This window comes from Colossoma macropomum, unplaced genomic scaffold (genome assembly GCF_904425465.1).
Source record: "Colossoma macropomum unplaced genomic scaffold, Colossoma_macropomum, whole genome shotgun sequence".
Lineage (NCBI taxonomy): Eukaryota > Metazoa > Chordata > Actinopteri > Characiformes > Serrasalmidae > Colossoma > Colossoma macropomum.
The window spans coordinates 6737369-6759409 of NW_023494798.1; the positions used below are offsets into that span (position 1 = coordinate 6737369).

The 22041-nt window shown below is 40.7% G+C and overlaps 1 protein-coding gene across 1 annotated transcript; it reads left to right on the forward strand.

Moving 5' to 3' along the window:
- Positions 1-1258: 1258 nt before the first annotated feature.
- On the forward strand, positions 1259-20666 carry LOC118818530 (vomeronasal type-2 receptor 1-like). Its single transcript, XM_036585778.1, has 10 exons — positions 1259-1317; positions 1475-1775; positions 1940-2662; positions 3798-3980; positions 4984-5107; positions 5219-5412; positions 16765-17541; positions 18522-18746; positions 19512-19635; positions 19753-20666. The coding sequence occupies exons 1-10, from the start codon at positions 1259-1261 to the stop codon at positions 20664-20666; spliced, it is 3624 nt and encodes a 1207-aa protein (XP_036441671.1).
- Positions 20667-22041: the final 1375 nt, after the last annotated feature.

Sequence of the window (22041 nt, forward strand, 5' to 3'; positions counted from 1 at the left end):
CTCCTACTCATTTCAGACGCTCCTCTGCCACCGCTGATTTGACATCCCCCATGCTATTGACTTCACTTCCTCATCCCATGCAGTCCTCAGTTCCTGGGAACCATGTCCTTTCACCATCACTGTTTTTTGGGGGGGCTTGAATGTTAAGCAAGTGATTCTCATTTACCATCCCCTCTGAACAACATTTCTGTTGCCAACAGGACACTCTATGCCAAACTACCTCCTGCAGTGACCAGAGCAGCATAAACCAGCTGCCTCGACCTACCATAACACTCAACTCCCATACACAGCCGCTACCTTCTAACAGCCATTTCTGCTCCATGTTCATTCCATTCAGGAGGTTATAATCTGCTTTACTCTCATCTTAACCAGAGAAGGGTGGGTTCTCCTGGTTCTCTTGCTGCTGTCGCCCTCGGTTTGCTCATCAGTGGTTCCGACTCGGATGTCTGTTAAGTGTCACCAGATTTTACATTAAATGAAATCTTCTCCACCTTGCCTTTCTACAACCTTAATAGCAACACACTACTTATTCTAAGTGCCATGAAAAAGGGAAACTGAAGAAGTTTTCTTTCTATGATAAATTTTTAATCCAAACCATACCAAGCGCACTATGTCTAACTCAGATACCTAAATGCTAGCTTTTAATATTTATTCACATTGAGCCTGTTAGACAAACATGAAGTCATATTGTTAATTGTTGTATGTGTTAATAAAACAATTACTTATTTTAACAAAAAATGATTTGAAAGAATTGTGTGAATACTACAAGATTTTTTTTTAAATTACAATTTAATTTAATTTCAAAGAAATATTTGTATTTGGATGTAAAAAAAATAAGTAACCAAAATGTATTAACAAGAAGCCAAAGAATTACATTGGAATATTATTTAAATTCTAAGTTCAGTGATGCACTGTAAAAATGATGCAGCTTTTAAACTTATAGTAAATAAGCTGCGGTTACAATGCAAGGCACAGCCACGCCTCCTGGTTCTGACCTCACACCCACAGGGAATCACCACAAGGTGGCTATTTAAAGGCAGTCATGCTGGTCTACAGAGGGCAGGGATCGACTGAGCATGCCATGCAGCTCACTCTAAGTCTGAAGACATTTTTATCAATGCTGTGGTTAACTGGGCTCAGTCCAGCAGCTTGTAAAGATGACGCGATCAGCTGCAGACTGTGGTCTGAGCCTCAGATACCTGGTCTTTCTTTGAGTGGAGATTTTTTAATTGGAGGGATTTTTTCTATTCATTTCACCATGAGATCAGAGCAGAACACCTACACCAGACAGCCACTACAGCCACAGTGCTCTGGGAGGTCTGTCTGTGAGTGTGCAGTGAACAGTTGAATTGAGCATTACAGAGAAATTATAATAATCATATTTCCACTTTTGTTTTTGCAGTCATGAGGTACTTAGTAGTGACATCTGACAGTTTTTGTGTAAATGTTTTTCATTTCTTGTGTTTCTGAATAGTATGAATTTCAGGGAGCTGCGCATCGCCCGTGCTATTGAGTTCGCCGTCCACGAGATCAACAACAGAACAGATCTCCTGCCGGGAATCACGTTAGGATACCAGATACACGACTCGTGCGGTGCAGTGCCGATGGCAATCAAAGGAGCATTTCAGTTTGCAAACGGCATGGAACCATTTTTAAGTGAAACTGATTCCTGCTCAAAACCTGCAGCCGCCGCTGTTCCTGCTCTCGTGGGAGATTCTGCTTCCACCACTTCTATTAGTATGGCCAGAATACTGGGTCTTTTTGGAATTCCACAGGTGAGCGTAGACTGCACTAAATAGTACAATATTAAAAACGCGGATTGCTATTAAGTGTGTTTGATAACAGCTGAAGGACCATATAATGTTTCATAAATAAGCGCTAAAATTCAGTCAGGCATCTCAAGTAACGCTTCTTCTTCCTTTTCTATACTGAATAACAGGTGAGTCACTACGCAACCTGCGCATGTCTGAGCGACAAGCGTCAGTATCCTGCCTTCTTCAGAACCGTGCCTAGTGACCACCACCAAGCGGCCGCATTGGCAAAAATAGTCAAGCATTTCGGATGGACATGGATTGGGGCAGTGCGCAGCGACTCAGACTATGGGAATAATGGAATGGCGTCGTTTCTAAAGGCTGCGCAGGAGGAGGGCATCTGTGTGGAGTACTCCGAGTCCTACTACAGAACACAACCGCGCAGTAAACTGGAGAGAGTGGCAAACGTCATCCGCAGATCAACAGCCCGGGTAATAGTAGCGTTTGTTGCTTCAGGCGACATGAAATTTCTGTTGGAGGAACTAGTAAGACAGCCGCCGCCTCCCCTTCAGTGGATCGGCACCGAGTCGTGGATCACAGAAACAGATTTTCTGCGCTTTAACATGTGCGCTGGGGCGATAGGATTTGGAATCCCCCGCTCAGTGATTGGAGGTTTTCGTGAGTTTCTTCTGGATCTCTCTCCAGAACAAGCACTGAAATCGCCTCTGCTAACGGAGTTTTGGGAGAGCTCGTTCAGCTGTAGCCTAAAAGGCTCCTCAAAGGGCGCGCGGGAATGTGACGGCAGTGAGGATATCCGCGCGCTGCAGAACCCATATACAGACACGTCTCAGCTGCGCGCAACTAACCTGGTATACAAAGCTACGTATGCCATAGCGCATGCCATCCACGGTGTTATCTGTAATGACACTCAGTGTCGACAAGAGCGCTAAATTCACACCATGGCAGGTATAAAACTGATACATTTGAAAATATCTTATTGTCTTGCATTATAAATGGAATAAGCATCATTTTATTGTAAAAAATGTGTATATAAATTACCTTGATTAGTATATTAGAATCTGGGTATTTTGGTTATTCTACATTGCGATGAAAAGCAGGGCACATTGTTGTTCTATTTCCAATCTATTTCCAATTTAAAATCGAGTAACACTAATGACCAAGTCGTTTTGCGACATATGGAGGTGTCACACAGGACACATGGCAGATATAAAACTGTTACATTTAGGACCAGAACAATAGCTTGCATGTAATAGGATAATTATAATAAATACATTTTTGTTGCAAAAATTTCATACACTAATCTATCTATATGACGTACGCTATTTGGGTTATTCTACCATTGCGGTGGCAAACTGGATACGTTGTTATTTATTTGATATTTAAAATCACTTACTGTTCCATGAGACAATCGTCTAGGAAACAATGAACGTGTCAGTATTTTAGCCACATCGATCAAAAATGTAAAAATAGATTTCAGTAACCGTTATTTTTTCTAAATCCAAAATATCCCTACATGAAGTCATTTGAAAAGACCTTCCTGTTTTTACTTTTATAACATTTTATGTTTTTCTTTCACCACTGACACACAATGTTGGGAGAAGATTATGACAAATTTACAATAATTTTATCATAAAATAAATTAGAATAGCAATTGCAGTGCATTTTTACGTTAAAAACTCAAAATCAAGCGTCGAAACTGATCTACTAGCTGTGACATACCATTTTTCGTCATTTTACAAAAACTAATGTATATATATATATATATATATATATATATATATATATATATATAATATATATATATATAGGTTAAGCTAGGAACAGAAAAACATCAGTTTCTGTGGTTCTTATTTTGAGCTCATTTTCATGGTTTGAAACATGATACAATGGCCCATAAAATCATTGACAACGAGTCACCATTCAACGTTAATAACATTACATTTTTACGTATGCAGTCAAACAAATTATCACAGTTCAAAATTACAGTTCCGTTCACAGTTTTTCAAATGATATGTTCCACTGCAGATACTCGATCAGCTCAAGAGAGTGAACTTCACTACAAAGAATGGTTTTCAGGTCTATTTTGATTCCAAAGGAGATCCTGTGGCCGTCTATGATCTCATAAACTGGCAGGTTAATAAAGACGGCACACTAGTTTTCGTCACAGTGGGCCACTATGACTCATCCAAACAAGAGGCCAGGAGTTCAGTATGAGCAGAGCTATCACGCTGGGTTGGAGGACACACCAAGGTACAGTACAATGAGTAGTATTTCACTATCTCTGTGTACCTGGATATGTTAGCAGAACACAAAATGATATATATACATACATACAACTAAACTAAGAAAAAATATATTTTCAGTTGATTTAACTCAAAGTATTTATTCACTTCACTCTTTAAATTAATGCAATTTTACCCTTTTAACCTTTATGATAATTTCAACAAAAATTACATAGATTATTCCTGAACTATTTTGTGGTGACAGTTGCCTTAAATGAATTGAGTACCACTTATGTGAAAATCTTATAAAGAAAAAACAATTTACTTCAATTTCGTGCTTTACTGTAACATTTGGCTAATGGCAGCTCTACATAACACTGGTATCAAAGTACTCTGGACTGCTGTACAATAATGCCAGCATCACAAAGGGTTTCATTGCTGTTGGGTGCTTATTGTCTGTCTGAATATTTGTGACAGTAAATTGTTTAACTTCATAGCAGTTATACAGCCTGGACTGATAAAATGCAAGACAGAATTCCATTACATTTAACAAAACAGTTAGCGGTAATACATAACCAATCCTTTCCTTTAGCATGATGAAAACTTCAAATAAGTAGTTTCTCGATTGAATTAAAATTAGAAAAACTAAGACCTATTTAAGAGAGACAAATTGAACCACTTAAAATGCATTCAGTGTAATTCTATGGCATTAAAAATAAAAAATAAAAAAAATTCAAATGTCATTCAGATGCTCACCACTAAATTAAAATTTTCACAAAAACAGACAAAATAGAATTCAATTAACACACTCAATATGTTTACTTAAGCAAAACTGTTGAAATCTTATCTTCATGCAATGCAAGTAATGAACTTAAACATTGGGTTTATGTAGACAGTGTAGAAAAAGAAAAACTTATGTGTATGGCATTATGATCATTTGACTTTTAAAACAAAGGATAAATGATTTGTGTTTGTCTCATGTATTTCAGGTACCAAGATCTGTGTGCAGTGAGAGCTGTCCTCCAGGAACCAGGAAGGCTGTGCAGAAAGGAAAGCCAGTCTGCTGCTATGACTGTATACCATGTGCAGAAGGAGAGATCAGCAACAAGACAGGTTGTGTATCACAATACAAGCAATTTCTACTGGGAAACTGCAAGTTTTTTTTCCTGTCCATTAAAGTTCTGAATAATTTAAGTCTCTGAATGCACTTTTCTTATTTCTTAGACTCTTTGAATTGTGTGAGCTGCCCTCCTGAGTTCTGGCCCAACACCCACCAAGACAGTTGCCTTCACAAACCTGTGGAGTTTCTGTCCTGGGACGACACTCTGAGCATCATCCTGACAGCGTTTTCCATCTCTGGGGCCTTTGTGGATGTATGTGTGGCTGCTGTTTTCTACAAACACAGAAATTCTCCCATCGTCCGAGCCAACAACTCAGAGCTGAGCTTCCTGCTGCTCTTCTCACTGACTCTGTGTTTCCTCTGCTCACTTACTTTCATTGGTCAGCCCTCTGAGTGGTCCTGTATGCTGCGTCACACAGCGTTTGGGATCACCTTTGTCCTCTGCATCTCCTGTGTTCTGGGGAAAACAATAGTGGTGTTAATGGCCTTCAGAGCTACACTTCCAGGCAGTAATGCCATGAAATGGTTTGGGCCTCCACAGCAGAGACTCAGTGTTCTTGCCTTCACTCTAATACAAGTCCTAATTTGTGTGATTTGGTTGTCAACATCACCTCCTCTACCTGTGAAGAATCTTAAGCAAAACAAGGAACGAATAATACTGGAATGTGAATTAGGTTCAGCTGTAGGTTTCTGGGCTGTGCTGGGTTATATAGGATTTCTGGCACTTGTGTGTTTTGTTTTGGCTTTTCTAGCTCGGAAGCTGCCTGATAACTTCAATGAAGCCAAGTTCATCACATTCAGCATGCTGATATTCTGTGCAGTTTGGATCACCTTTATCCCAGCTTATGTCAGCTCTCCTGGAAAGTTCACTGTAGCTGTGGAGATATTTGCTATTCTGGCCTCAAGCTTTGGTTTGATTATTTGTATTTTTGCTCCCAAGTGTTTCATAATCATGTTTAGGCCAGAGCAGAATACCAAGAAACACCTTATGGGTAAAGTTCCCTCCAATTCTCTTTGAGACTTTAACGGAATTGTAAGTGTAGCACCATGGTTTATCACCATATACAAAATCTGTTGATTTAGGGTTCACCTAAAACATTTTTTTTAATTAAACTACAAATTTGTAAATTTCTTAAATGTCCCTGTTGCCTAGATGCATTGTGTCTCCATCTTTGTCTAATTCATTTTAATCACAAGGAGATTTTTAATGCACATACCCTTTTATTTGGGAAATTAAATTAAGACAAATGTTACAATATTAAACAATGGCAAAAAAAAAATGATTAGCCCTGTTTTTTTTTTTGTTGTTGTTGTTTACAGTGTTGTTTCTCACCCTGTGCTAGATAATAAGATTAACTACTAAAGTAATTTACAAAGGAAAATAAAAGAAAGAAATGAAAGAATGTAAATATGATTAAATATCTAATAAGTATATAAACTAATGAAAGTGGCATTTTGTCAAATACCCAGCTTCACAACCATGGGCTGCCTGGCATGTAGCTAGAGGCCCACCACCTCTGTCAATTATATGTTCCACTGCAGATACTCGACCAGCTCAAGAGAGTGAACTTCACTACAAACAATGGTTTTCAGGTCTATTTTGATTCCAAAGGTGATCCTGTGGCCGTCTATGACCTCATCAACTGGCAGGTTAAGAAAGACGGCACACTAGTTTTCGTCACAGTGGGCCACTATGACTCCTCCAAAACAAGAGGCCAGGAGTTCAGTATGAGCAGAGCTATCTGCTGGGTTGAAGGACACACCAAGGAACAGTACAATGAGTAGGCTTTCACTCTATGTACCTGGATATTTTAGCAGAACACAAAATGATTTTTTTCTTATATATATATATATATATATATATATATATATATTATATATATATATATATATATATACCACCTCTGTCATTAGCTGGCCAAAAGTGGCCCTCTTTCCTCTTACTGTCTTTGTAAATTCATATCCGAGTGAATAAAGTTTATATAATCTTTTATTGTCCCAGGCTTATGCTGCCATTACCTGTTGACCTTGAGGAAAAACTTTGTTCCCATAGTGGTATCAGTGCAAGCATGTGGCTGTGGAACCATTGCCATGTTGTTATCATTATGTTAATTGTCTGCATAAGTTGGAAATGTCAATGCTATGCATTCTTTTGCTGAATAATACTGAGTGGCTCTTCAAAATCTCTTAGTTACTGATTAAGAACAGTGTCTATTCTGCCACCCTTATACGCCCTGCATAAGTCAGCAGATAGACAACTCCTCTCCCAATCACCATGCTGAAGAGAATGCCCAGTTCGTCTCTTTTAATGGTTGACTGGAAGTAGGGTAAAACTACAAGAAAATACATCACCAGGGTATGAGTACTAACGTAAGAACACAAATTGCTACACAATGATACTGATTCACTGCCATGCTATTTTATGCCTTCCGTTGTTTTAATAAACATGAATTTTAACTGGAGACAATGGATTACTCCATACATCCTGATACACTAAGAGCTGGAACATGCCATTAACAGTGCATGAAATACCATCTAATGTTACTAATACAAACAAAATATGAATTAAGGTTTATGTTGACAAACTAACATACCAGCAGTGCATCCGCAAAGCACGAAATGTAACAGACGAACAAGGATTATGATACATGGAACACCATGAGGCTCTCCCCTCATTTTCTGCTAGTATACTTCCTGAACTGTGATGCAAAGCCGATGACATCATTGTCAAAGTAAAAGTCTCTTGAAGAATCCACTCCATACATACACTGACTGCACACTCCCCGCCTGGTATCTTAAGTTCTTAAAGTTCTGCCACTTCTTTCTTGGTTGAAGTGTAGACAGGTATTGCTTTTGCCATCTGTCCCAAAAGGTGTTTGCCAAACTTTGTACTTGCTTCCACTGTCTATAGAGGTCAGTACCATCAAACTGACCTGGGGGAACTGGACGTGGACCGGTCTTTTGCGTGAGTAGAGTTGCAGGCGTTAGAATGAAAGGATCCTCAGGATCCGTGGAGATAAGTATCAGAGGCCTGGAATTCGCAATGGCAGTCACCTCAGCCACGAATGTACTCAGAACTTCGTGGGTCATCCTCGCAGGTTGCATTTGAAGTATCATAGAGTCCAGAATTTTTCGGGTAATGCCAATCATCTGCTCCCATGCACCCCCCATATAAGAGGCGTGGGGTGGGTTAAAGATCCAAGAGCATCCTTGCTCTGCGAGAAACTTAGACAATTTGCTCTCATCTAAGTTGGAAGATATGTTTAACTTCCTACACGCTCCTATAAAATTGGTTCCCCGATCAGAGCGCATCTGCTTCACCAGACCGTGAAGAGCAATGAAGCGTCTCATGGCATTTATAAAAGAAGAAGGTTAGAACGAGCAAGCATCCTTTGTGTTCTTTTAAGGAGGTCGACGGCAGCTGCATCAGTAGGCAGAGATTTTAAACCATCGTTGACATAGAAGTCCCTTTCCACAAATTCCAGGGTATCAGCTCCAAACTCCGCCTCACCCTCTCTCGCCGCTTGTCTGAGGCCATAAATTGCAACCGCAGGAGAGGGGCTGTTTCCAAAGACATGAACTTTCATCCTAAACTCTATGACGTTCTGGCTTTCATTGTTGTCCTCATTCCAAAAGAACCTGAAAGAATTTCTGTCTAGTGGTCTAACGACAAAACAGTAGAAAATCTGCTGTATGTCTGTGGTAATAGCCACTGCTTCTTTCCTAAAGCGCATAAGCATTCCAAGAAGGCTATTATTGAGGTTGGGTCCAGTCAGGAGTACATCATTGAGGGATACACTTTTGTACTGACAGCTTGAATCGAAAACTACTCTGATCTGGCCTGGCTTTCTTGGGTGATAAACCCCAAACAGCGGTAGACACCAGCATTCTTCTTGTTTTTGGAGTGGGGGAGCCTTTTCAGCATGACCTTGTTCCAGCATCTTCTCCATGAAGCCAAAGAAGTGTTCCTTCATTTCCGGTTTCTTAGACAAAGTCCGCTGTAAAAAACGAAAGCGATTGAAGGCCTGTTCTCTGTTATAGGGTAGACACCGTCTTTGAGGCTTGAAGGGAAGAGGTGCTACCCAACTGTTCTCCTCATTTTAAAGGCCTTGTTTCATGACATGGAGGAAGGTCAGGTCTTCAATGGAAAAGGCTGGCTTTTCATCATGTTCCGTTCTCTTGAAGACATCATCTCCAATATGACATCTGCTCCTGACTTGTGACGTGTTCTTAGCAGGGACTGCAGTGCACACTCCTGAGTCCTTCAGTTTACAGACTCTCTCCTTCACTGGGCAAGTGTTAGGACAAGGCCTAAAGAGTGACTGTCTGCCATTCTCAAGGGTGGTGGTAAAGAAGACATTGACACTGAGTGGCTTATGGACCTTGCCCAAACATCACCAACTAGGACCCAACCAAGGTCAAGTCTTTCGGCGTAAGGTGCATTGTGTGGTCCATTTATCTGTTCTCTCACCTTATGGATTCTGATGATATCCCTGCCGAGTAGAATCATGTGTGGAGCTTCTTGGTCAAGCTCTGGGATCTGTCTTGCTATAGGCCGTAAGTGTGAATAATGTAATGCAGTTTGTGGTGTGGGGATCTCCGATCGGTTGTTAGGGATGTCGTTACACTCTATCAAAGTTGGAAGTGAGAGAGTGACATTACCGTCTATGGAACTCACTTGAAAGCCATAAGCACGTCTCCCACTCGTCTCTGTTACACACGCGCAAGTTTTCAGAAGGTAAGGAGAACTCTGATTGTCTAACTTGAAAACATCAAAGAACTCTGATCTTACCAAAGAATGATTACTCTGGTCATCAATGACAGCGTACACTTTGATTGATTCTTCTTGGCGACCGGTTGGGAATATTTTTACTAGGGAAATCTTTGAACATGATTTACCACTCATATTATCCCCGCAGACTTCAGTGCAGTTGGTTGATGCTTCTTCTTTAGAAGAAACCACTTCTCTCCCCGCCTTGATCTCCAGTAGGGGTCAGAGCCTTCACAGACGCAGGAGTAGGTCCTGAGTGTAGGGCCGAGTAATGCCATTCACTACCACACTCATTGCACTTCACAAGGCTTCCACAGCTCCTTGCTAGGTGTGTCATTGAAGCTATGCATTTAAAACAAATGCCATTCTGTTTCAGGAATGCTTTCCTGTCTTCCGAAGGGGTGTAAGGGGTGTGGCTTCTTATGAATAGGACACAGCTTTGCTGGATCAATGTTAGCCTTCTACGCACCTTCATTTGCTGTTTTATCCAGAGAGATGTCCATCTTGTGGACTGAAACAGATGCTGTGTTTGCGATTCTGGGGTATTCTGATTCTGTGGAGTCTGAACACGGAAGTAGAAGGAAACTAGGCTCATTACGCATTTTGACTTAATCCGATATGAAACCGACGAGAACAGAAAATGGAGGAAAGGAGACTCCATGCTGTTGTTTGAACAAGTAGCCCAGCATCATCTATCTCTCTTGCAGATTAAAGGGCAGTTTTTGTACTATGCCGGATACACCCCATGCTGTATCTCAGCAGGCAAGGCCGGAAGCGTTCCCTCTGATTTGGCTGCTTGAAGTTCCGTCAGCAGGTCTCTCGGTTCTCTCAGTTTCTTCCAGTCTTTGTTCGAAATCTTTGGGAAACTATCAACTCTTTTGTGTAGCATGCTGTCAATGACTTCTGGAGCTCTGAAGCATTAGTCTAGCTGCTGCCATATCATCTTAAGTCCCTTTTCTGGGCTGTAGACATGTACAGTTCTCATTCGCTTTGTTTGTTCTCTTGACTCTGCACACAACCACTTAAGTAAGAGATCTATCTCTTCTTCAGCAGAAAGATTGAGACCTGCAGTGGTGTTTAGAAATGACACTTTCCAAGCGCTATAATTTTCTGGCCAATCATCAAACTGCAATAGGCCTGTAGATATTACTTTTCTGCATGCCATGAACCTAACAAGATCAGAAATATTCAGATTGTCCCCATAGTGAGCCTGCGGGGTGTTGTCAAGGACCTGAGAATGTTTAATAGGCGAAGGAGGGCATGAGTTGACGTGTGGGTAAGTTTGAGACAATGGTGCTGGACCTGCTGGCGGCACTACATCATGGCAGTGAGTATTTGAAGACGAGGGGTTATGATTCTTGGGTGGCCGGCCATGGCCTGAATAAGAATTGTGACTTTGTTCACTGAAGCCTGAACATTCTGTAATTTGTAATGACTTCACAGCATTTGCATTAAAGTAGGTAACTTGTTCCTCTGCAGTGACTGTGTGTGCACGGGGGAAATGTTCCAGCTCTTAGTGTATCAGGATGTATTTCATGCACTGGTAATGGCATACCATCTAATGTTACTAATACAAACAAAATATGAATTAAGATTTATGTGGACAAACTAACATACCGGCAGTGCATCCGCAAAGCCTGAAATGTAACAGATGAACAAGGATTATGATACATGGAACACCATGAGGCTCTCCCATCATTTTCTGCTAGTATACTTCCTGAACTGTGATACGAAGCCGATGACATCATTGTCAAAGTAAAAGTCTCTTGAAGAATCCACTCCATACATACACTGACTGCACAGTGTCATCTGAGTCCACAACATTTGATGCCTTATTATACACAGAAATCTACTAATAAATATTTTCAAACTTAAATATATGAATTGAAATTCAGCAATTTTAAGAATGCATACTCTTACATTGTCACATACTGTAGAGAAAGTTACATCACTGAAATTTCCAGAAAAGTTGAGGTTAAAAGCTGGTACATTTTGTTTATTTAGCATTGACATACTAGCATTGATGCAGAAGAATAACCAGAGAATGACATTTTCCTATGCAAGGAAAATGCTCTTTTATTGAACAAAGTAGAAAAACCTGATATATAACTACAAAAATAATGAGGAAGATCACCTAAAGTGGGGAAGGGTGGGGGGGTACATGCAGGCAAAACTTTGACAGCCAGTATCCTTCTCTCTAATTGTCTAAATGAATCCAGCTCTCTAAATGATTAGCTGAATTATGCTCCCTGTTTGGCTAGCAGTATCCTGCTGTCTGACTGGCTAGCTGAATCTTGCTCTATGTTTGGTTAGCTGAATCCTGTTTTGATTGGCTAGTCCCTAGGTTCAATTCCGGCCAGGTGACCAGGCTCCTTTCTGTGTGGAGTTTGCATGATCTCCCCATCTGCGGGGGTTTTCTCCGGGTACTTGGGTTTTCCTCCCACAGTCAAAAGACATGCAGTCAGGCTGATTGGACATGCTAAATTGGCCCTAGGTGTGAATGTGTGAGTGAATGTATATGTCTGTGTGTCTGCCCTGTGATGGACTGGTGACCTTTCCAGGGTGTATCCTGCCTTCTGCCCATTGTGCTGGGATAGGCTCCAGCACCCATCCCCATCCCCTGGAGACCAATATCCTGCAACTGTGCAACTGTCTTCTAGTATTCCGTTCTCTGATTGGCTAGCTGAATACTGCTCTCTGATTCATTCCAAGTGTCCTGTTTTCTGATTGGCTGCCAATATCCTGCATTCTGATTGGCAAGCTGAATACAATTCTTTGATTGACTAACTGAATTCTACTGTTAGATTGGCTGCCATTGTTGTACTCGTTAGTATTCTTTCCCATCTGATTGAAGAGGCCATGATTTCCATCACGAAAAGTGCTCCTCATCAAACAGCAGGGCAGACAAGTTGATAACATACAGCCAATGCCATGGGGGAGGTTTCCACCAGTCACACACTTCACCCTCACAGTGAACTATGCGCACACACACACACACACATACGTTCAGCATCCCAGACACAATAGCAATAACAGTCATTTTAAGCAGGGCATGCACCTGACATGAGACTCATGCTGCATGCATGGCCACGCTACCCAAACTTTGCATAGGCAGTGTCAGCAAATAACTTTAGTCCTTGCCTCGGGTTGCATTCATGCCACCGCGGCCCCTCCTGAGCATGGCAGAGCTCCACATAGTGTCCTATGTCAAGTCCCATGCAGCTGGGTATGACGACAAGAGTAGTAATCCACCAGGCCATGTTTCACTCTCTCTGCTGCCCACTGCGCTTTCGATGATGACACGATTACCACTTGTGCATGTTGGGGCCCTCAAGCAACTTTTACTACCCTCCATGCCTAGCTGTGTGTGGAATGGATAGAAGTAAAACCACATGTGTCCACTGGCAAGGTGCTCCAAGCGAGTTGATAAGGCCTCAGTTTATGCAAGAGCTGTTGAACCAAGTGTTGGAGGAACCAGTGCCCAGTAAACACGTCTGACACTGTGCATCCAGCATTAAACAGAGCTGGGCATATGCATGGGGCAGCTGGCATGGGGCACTTTGACCCTGCAAAACCCTGAAGTGGCTATGGCATGGATTCTACTGGCTGGTCTGCTGTCCAGGCATTAATCTCAACCAAAAACCTTACCTTCATTCTTGTTCTAAAAATGATTCTGGTATTAAGGAACATCACATCCATTTGTGCTTGTTGAACATCTTGTTCTAAATCCATTGGCAGTAATATGGAATTAGTCCCCTCTGCAGCACTCCACAGAACCAGTATCCTCCTCTGTAAATGGCTAGATGAATCCTGCTCTCTGATTGCCTGCTAGTATACTGCATTCTGATTGGCCAGCTGATTACTGTTCTTTGCTTTGTTGTCATTATCCTGCACTGCGATTGGCTACCAGTATCCTGAATTCTGATTGACATACTGAATCCAATTTTTCAATTGACTACGTGAATCCTACTCTCTGGTTGGCTGCCAATATATGCCTACTAACTGGCAGGGTTGGGATAGCTACTGTAAAATTAGTAGTTAGCTACTTTGTAGCTACTTTCCCAAAATTTGTAGCTAGCTACAATTTTTTTGAAAAGTAGTGCACTACTTTTTAGCTACTTTCAAAGAAAGATTGTCGGAATATTTGTGTATCTCCACCTGACACACCAAACAAGCCCAACTGATAATGTGAACAAGACACTGCATTTAGTCATGAGCCAGAAAGAAACATACAATTGAAAGCTGCAAATATACAAAAATATCACCAAAAATTGAGTTTAAGAGTAACCAACAAGCAAACCTTTTGAAAGACTTGCATTGTGCTGCTCCACCCTCAGAGTGGCGGCTTTGTGAGGCATTTTAGCCAGATGCTCACCACTCAACTCACCATTGTCACCGGCCAGGACAAGCATGATTGGTACCAAGACCTACCCCTGGTCCTGCTCGCATGCCACTCCACTGTGCATCAATCAACTGGTCTCACCCCAGCTTTTCTGATATTTGGTCATAAGCTCAGGGTGGCCACAGAACAGGTGTTCGACTGCCCACGAGGGTGAGAAAAGGACAGTGCACCAGGAGCTGGGTATGCCAAGGAGCTCTGCCACTATGTACCTTTCTGCCCTGGTGTTTAAGAAAGAGCATAGCATTGTGTTGCCTCCCTTTCTGCCTCAACATCAGCTGCTTGAAGGCTGGTCAGTGTGGCAAGCTGTACATGCCTTCTCAGTCCTTCAGGCAGCAGCACGTTCAGGAAATGCTACATTACCAACTCCTATTGCCCCACCTTTCAAACCCTGGGTACGCCTGCCAAACTATCATGCTCACCTCTGCCATCAGCATTTTAATCTGCTCTCCCTTTAGTCTTTGTCTGTCTAGGAGTAGTTTCCTGAGCAATGGCACTGCCAGCACCTGCCCAAAACAAGCCTCGAGAGCCATGGCCAATGCCACTAGGTGATTATGGTGTTCTGCCAGCAGGTCCACAAACACCTTTTGAACTTTTCCTTCCAGTGCCAGATAGTTGTATTTTGATAATGGCTATAATCCATCCATGATGTCGGGTGACAACATGCAGCTGTGTGGAGTATAGCTCCCAAAAACAGCAACATTTATTGATTGATTGATTGCTTGATTGATTGATTGAAGGGGGTGGGGTGGTGCAAGCAGGTACAACTTTGCATGCCATGACCCTTGAACTCCCATTGAAATACAGAGCCTGTGGAATACCACACTTGTTTTCTCCATGCATTTAATATTGATTTACACTGAGTTTTTTAGTCAAGAAAAGAAGTCATTTTATACGTTGATCATATGTGCATTGGGGGAATAAAATATATGGAAGACTACTTGCTTAATGGAATTGTATGAATACTACAATAGAACACATATTTTTTTTATTAATAATTTAAATTCAAAGAAAAAAATGTGCTCTGACAAAAAATAGTAAGTAACTTAAAATTATGAACTGAAAAGCAGTGGATTCACAATGATACATAATGCTCGTTCTTCAGCTCATTTTTCTTCAGCACTGGAAAAAATGATGTAGCTTTCAAGCTAAAATAAAAGAAGAAATTTGGTTAGATTGAAATTTTGTGGTCAAAGTACTTTTAATATTAAGTTAACTGAAAGAGAATTTCTGTTGAGAAAGTGTTCTGTTAAGTTCAATGAACTTCAATTTTAAAAGCTCTGTCATTTTATTACATTGCTTAAGCCTATAAAATTAATAGTTATTAATATTAAACTTAATATCATGGTTATATATAAAACTATGTTGTCCTGTAATGAAGTCAATTGAAAATGACACTATTTTATGAAATGTTAAAATGTATTTTAGCTTAGCCTCAGTGACAACTTCCAATACACCAGGGACACAAATACAAAAGTTAAGTTCATCACTGCAGTTACAATTCAAGCCATAACCACGCCTCCTGAATCCGACCTCACACCGACAGAGCATCATAAGAAGCAAGCTATTTAAAAGGCAGATACCCTGGCTTTCAGAGGGCTGAGCACTAACGAGCATACAATGCAGCTCATTTCAAGTCTGATGACAATGTTATCAATGCTGTGGATAACTGGGCCCAGACAGGCAGCGTGTAATGCTAGCCTGGTCAGGTGCAGGCTGTGGGCTAATCCTCAGATATCCGGTCTTTCAATGAATGGAGATTTTATAATTGGAGGGATTTTTGCTATTCATTTCACCACTACGTCTCAGCAGAACAGCTACACCAGGCAGCCACTCCAACTGCAGTGCTCTGGGAGGTCTGTCTGTGAGTGGGAAGTTTAAAGTTGCAGTGAGCATTACAGTGAAATTATAATGACTACATTTTGACTTTATTTCAGTCATACGCTACTTACTGAGTTAGTGACTTCTGAAGGAATTCTCTAATTCTCTCAATAACTCAAATTCTGTGTTTTTTTTGTCTGTTTTCTCTGTTTCTGAACAGTATGTATTTCAGGGGCCTGCACTTCGCCCGTGCCATGGAGTTCACAATCCACGAGATCAACAACAGAACAGATCTCCTGCCGGGAATCACGTTAGGATACCAGATACACGACTCGTGCGGTGCAGTGCCGATGGCTGTTAAAGTTGCATTTCAGTTTGCAAACGGCATGGAACCATTTTTCAATGATACTGATTCCTGTTCAAAATCTGCAGCTGCAGCTGTTCCTGCTCTCGTGGGAGAATCCACTTCTACTTCTACAATGAGTATGACTAGAATGCTGGGTCTTTTTGGAATTCCACAGGTGATTGTAAGCTGCACCAATTCTGATTGTAATTGTTTGTATTTGGTAATAGCTGACGGCATTTTTATATACAAGGCGCGATAATTCAATCAACGGTTCCTTCTGTTTATCTTCTTCTTTCTCTGTACTCACTAACAGGTGAGTCACTACGCAACCTGCGCATGTCTGAGCGATAAGCGTCAGTATCCTGCCTTCTTCAGGACCGTGCCTAGTGACCACCACCAGGCGGCCGCACTAGCAAAAATAGTCAAGCATTTCGGCTGGACATGGATTGGGGCAGTGCGCAGCGACTCAGACTATGGAAATTATGGAATGGCCTTGTTTCTAAAGGCTGCGCAGGAGGAGGGCATCTGTGTGGAGTACTCCGAGTCCTACTACAGAACACAACCGCGCAGTAAACTGGAGAGAGTGGCAAACGTCATCCGCAGATCAACAGCCCGGGTAATAGTAGCGTTTCTTGCTTCAGGCGACATGAAGTTTCTGTTGGAAGAACTGGCAAGACAGCCTCCGCCTCCCCTTCAGTGGATCGGCACCGAGGCGTGGATCATAGATCCAGATATTCGGAGCTTTAACATGTGCGCTGGGGCGATAGGTTTTGGCATCCCCAACGCAGTGATTCCAGGTCTTCGTGAGTTTCTTCTGGACCTCTCTTCAGAACAGGCATTACAAACTCCTCTGCTAAGGGAGTTTTGGGAGAGCTCATTCAGCTGTAGTCTAGAAGGCTCCTCAGGGGGCTCGCGGGAATGTGACGGCAGTGAGGATATTCGCGCGCTGCAGAACCCATATACAGACACGTCGCAGCTTCGCGCGACTAACATGGTGTACAAAGCTACGTATGCCATAGCGCATGCCATCCACGGTGTTATCTGTAATGACACGCAGTGCGACAAGAGCGCTAAATTCACACCATGGCAGGTATAAAACTAATACACTTAAAAACAGCTCCCTAGCTTGCCTTATACGTTGAATGAGTGTGAGTGTATTGTAAAATTTGTGTATATTAAATGCATTAACCCGTGTATGTTAAGTTGTCTATTTGGTTTGTTCTATCGTTCTGCAGGTAAAAACGATTCGTTGGTATTTTGTCTAATATTTTAAATCACCTGGTTTCGTGAGAAACAACAGTGTCAAAGCCTTTTCGTGACACATGAAGGTGTCAGTTTTCTTCAAATCATTCCGAAATATAAAAACGAATTTCACTGAACCTCTCAGAGTTAGTGCTTCTTCCTTCGAGATATTTCTTCAAGAAATCATTTATGGAGTTTTCACGTAATGGCATCTTTTGTTTCTGTTCTACCACTGACAAAAACGTTTTGTTCGTAATACGAAAATATAAGAAATTTCTGAATTAATTTATTATAAGAAATTGTTTGTTACAAGAAACTGTTTTATTTGCAACGTGTTTTTAATTTCCAAATTTACAATCATTTTTGATACAAGATAATATGTACAATACACTATAAAAAGTCAATGTGTTTTTACAGTTAAAACTGAAAAACAGCAGTCGGAATTGTGACCTTTCCTAACAACATTGTTCAACATCTATGAATACACTGACCTAATATGTTATTTTTCTTGTACAATTTCACAAAAACTGACAAAACAAACTTTTTTTAAAAAAACAGTTTTCTACTGGTTAATTCTGGAATAGTAAAAGTAATAAATCTACGTCACTTTTCTTTGCTTGATTTTTATTTTGAGCTCGTCTATAATGTTTCAAAGACACCATTTCTCACCACAATGGTGAAATCATCCACATATTTCTTGTGGATGTGTCACCATGTTCATATTCGTCAATTATAAATAGGTATTTTTAGTGATTAATTCACAAAAATGATCACCGTTCAAAATCATAGTTCTGTTCAAAGTTTTTCGTTTTTTGTATTCCACTGCAGATTCTCGACCAGCTCAAAAGAGTGAACTTCACAACAAATAATGGTTTTCAGGTCTCCTTTGATTCCTATGGTGATCCTGTGGCCGTCTACGATCTCATAAACTGGCAGGTTAAGAAAGACGGTACTATAGATTTCATTACTGTGGGCCACTATGACTCATCCAAACCAAGAGGCCAAGAGTTCAGTATGAGCAGAGCTATCATCTGGGTGGGGGGACGGACCGAGGTACAGTACCACATGTAGTCTTTGACTGTCAATGTAAACTCTCAATGTAAAATTGAGGCAATCAATTACTTAAATAACTGCCTAAAATGTCTTAAAATATTTTCAGCTTATACAGCTCAACATATTCCCTTTACTAATTAACGAAGTTCATATAATTAAAAGTTTACAGAAATTATAACTATTTTGTGTTGATGATTGCCTTAACTGAATGTAGTTATTTAAGGCACTAATTAAAAAGAGAACAATTGCATGACATTAATTCTGTGCATTACTACGAACATTTGATTAATGACAGCAGTACATGAACACTGATATCAAAGAACTCTATACTGCTAGCTGAATGTTCAGTGAACAATAGACCACAATACAATCAGTATCACAGAGGATTTCATTGCTTCTGTGTGCTAATTACATGTCGAAATACATGCCATATCCATTGTTTGCCTTTTTACCAGTAATACAGACTGGACTGGTAAACTGCAAAACAAATTATGATCAGTGGTAAATATATAAATTACAGGTAATAAACATTAAACGTAATTTTTGCATTTGATAAACCCTGATAGAAAATGAGAAAAATACAAACTTTTTAATAGAAACCAACAACAGCTAAGGTGACTGATACATCAGATGGAAAATGTATGTATAAATCACTGAAGCATCAATTAATCTTTCGTAGACAGTTCTTCTTACTGAAAGGCACAAAAGTGACATTTCATAAACTCAATGACTTTCTGACATTTCTCTTTGTATAATGTCTTTCAGGTGCCACGATCTGTGTGCAGTGAGAGCTGTCCTCCAGGAACCAGGAAGGCTGTACAGAAAGGAAAGCCAGTCTGCTGCTATGACTGTATACCATGTGCAGAAGGAGAGATCAGCAACAAGACAGGTTGGGTATCATAATAAAGTGGGCAGTTTCAGTGGGAACAGTCATAGTTTAGTTGTTTTCATTCTCTTGTGGTTAATTTCAATATAAGGATTTTTATATTCTTTTGAAATCTCTAAGATTCTCTGAACTGTTTGGGCTGCCCTCCTGAGTCCTGGCCCAACATCCAGCGAGACAGCTGCCTCCCTAAACCTGTGGAGTTCCTGTCCTGGGACGACACTCTGAGCATCATCCTGACAGCATTCTCCATCACTGGGGCCTTCATAGCTTTATGTGTGACTGCTGTCTTCTACAAACACAGAACTTCTCCCATCGTCCGAGCCAACAACTCAGAGCTGAGCTTCCTGCTGCTCTTCTCACTGACTCTGTGTTTCCTCTGCTCACTTACTTTCATTGGTCAGCCCTCTGAGTGGTCCTGTATGCTGCGTCACACAACATTTGGGATCACCTTCGTCCTCTGCATCTCCTGTGTTCTGGGGAAAACAATAGTGGTGTTAATGGCCTTCAGAGCTACACTTCCAGGCAGTAATGCCATGAAATGGTTTGGGCCTCCACAGCAGAGACTCAGTGTTCTCACCTTCACTCTCATACAGGTCCTTATTTGTGTTCTTTGGTTGACAATATCTCCTCCTCTCCCCTTCAAAAATCTACAGCAATACAAGGAAAGGATAATACTGGAATGTGGATTAGGTTCAGCTATAGGTTTCTGGGCTGTGCTGGGTTATATAGGATTTCTGGCTCTTTTGTGTTTTATTTTGGCTTTTCTAGCACGGAAACTGCCTGATAACTTTAATGAAGCCAAGTTCATCACATTCAGCATGCTCATATTCTGTGCAGTTTGGGTAACCTTTATCCCAGCTTATGTCAGCTCTCCTGGAAAGTTCACTGTAGCTGTGGAGATATTTGCTATTCTGGCCTCAAGCATTGGTTTGTTTTTTTGTATTTTTGCTCCCAAGTGTTTCATAATCATGTTTAGACCGGAGCAAAATACCAAGAAACACCTTATGGGTAAAACACCCTCCAAGCCTCTTTGAGAGGCGTACATGTCACACTATGATTTAGCACTGTATATAAAATGTGCTGTTTAATGATGAGGTTTATATTTACTTAATGGCTTCACCAACACATTTTTAAAATTAAATTATATTTTAAGTGAAGTGTTCAAATATACCTAACATTGCTTTCACGGAATTTCATGCCTTGTTTCTCCCTTTTTTCCGACAGCAAAGAAAAGTAAGCTTTTTATGTTTATTATTTAAATTGTAGTAAATAATAGTGTATAAACTGCCTTTCAGCAGTTTTAGATACTAGTTCTACAACCCGATTTCTAAATAAAAGTTTTTTGAGAAACATTTTCCCATTTTGAATTTGATGCCAACAACACATTCCAAAAAAATTAGGAAGGGGATGACAAAAGGCTTATAAAGTTATGTAATACTAAAAAAACATCTGGTGGTTGATTGACAACAGGTCAGTATCATGACTGGGTATAAAAAGAGCATCCCAGAGAGGCTGAGTCTTTCAGAAGTAAAGATGAGGAGGGGTTCACCACTCTGTGAAAGGCTGCACAAGCAAATAGTCAAACAATCCAAGTATAACGTCTCTGAATGTAAAATATCAACGATCTTTTGCTTTTCATCATCTACAGTACATATTATCAATATTAAAAGATTTAGAGAATTCTGGGAAATCTCTGTACGTAAGGGACAAGGCCAAAAGCCAGTATTTGCTGGCCCTGATCTTTGGGCCCTCATGTGGCGCTGCATTAAAAACAGACATGATTCTGTAGTGGAAATCATTGCATGGGCTTAGAAACACTTCTGAAAACCTCTGTCTGTGAAAACAGTCGCTGAATCCACAAATGCAAGTTAAAACTCTAAAACTCAAATAAGTAATCACATAAGCAGGATCAAGAAACACAGCCACCTTCTCTGGGCCCGAGCTCATTTAAAATGGACTGAGGGGGAGTGGAAAAGTGTCCTGTGGTCTGACAAATCAACATTTGAAATTCTTTTTGGAAATTACACTGTGTCCTCTGGGCTTAAGACCACTCAGCTTGTTATCAGTGCACAGTTCAAAAGCCAGTATTCATGATGGTACACTGAAAAAAAAATGTTTTTGCTTCAACTAAATAATAATAAGCAATGTTGAAAACCAGTAAACTAAACATATGAAACACGCTTAAAATGAATTAGAAATAATTATGTTGTGTCAAGGGGTAGACACTGCCCACGCACATGCACAACTTTTTCCGAGCTGAAAGCAGCCATTTTCTACACCTCGTCTCTGGGAAGATTTGGATTGGAGAAAATTCTGTCATCTGGCATTCACAATGTAGGAGATTGTATATTGTTTATTGTTTGTCATTATGGACATCTAACATATTCATGACATTTACGCAGAAAAATC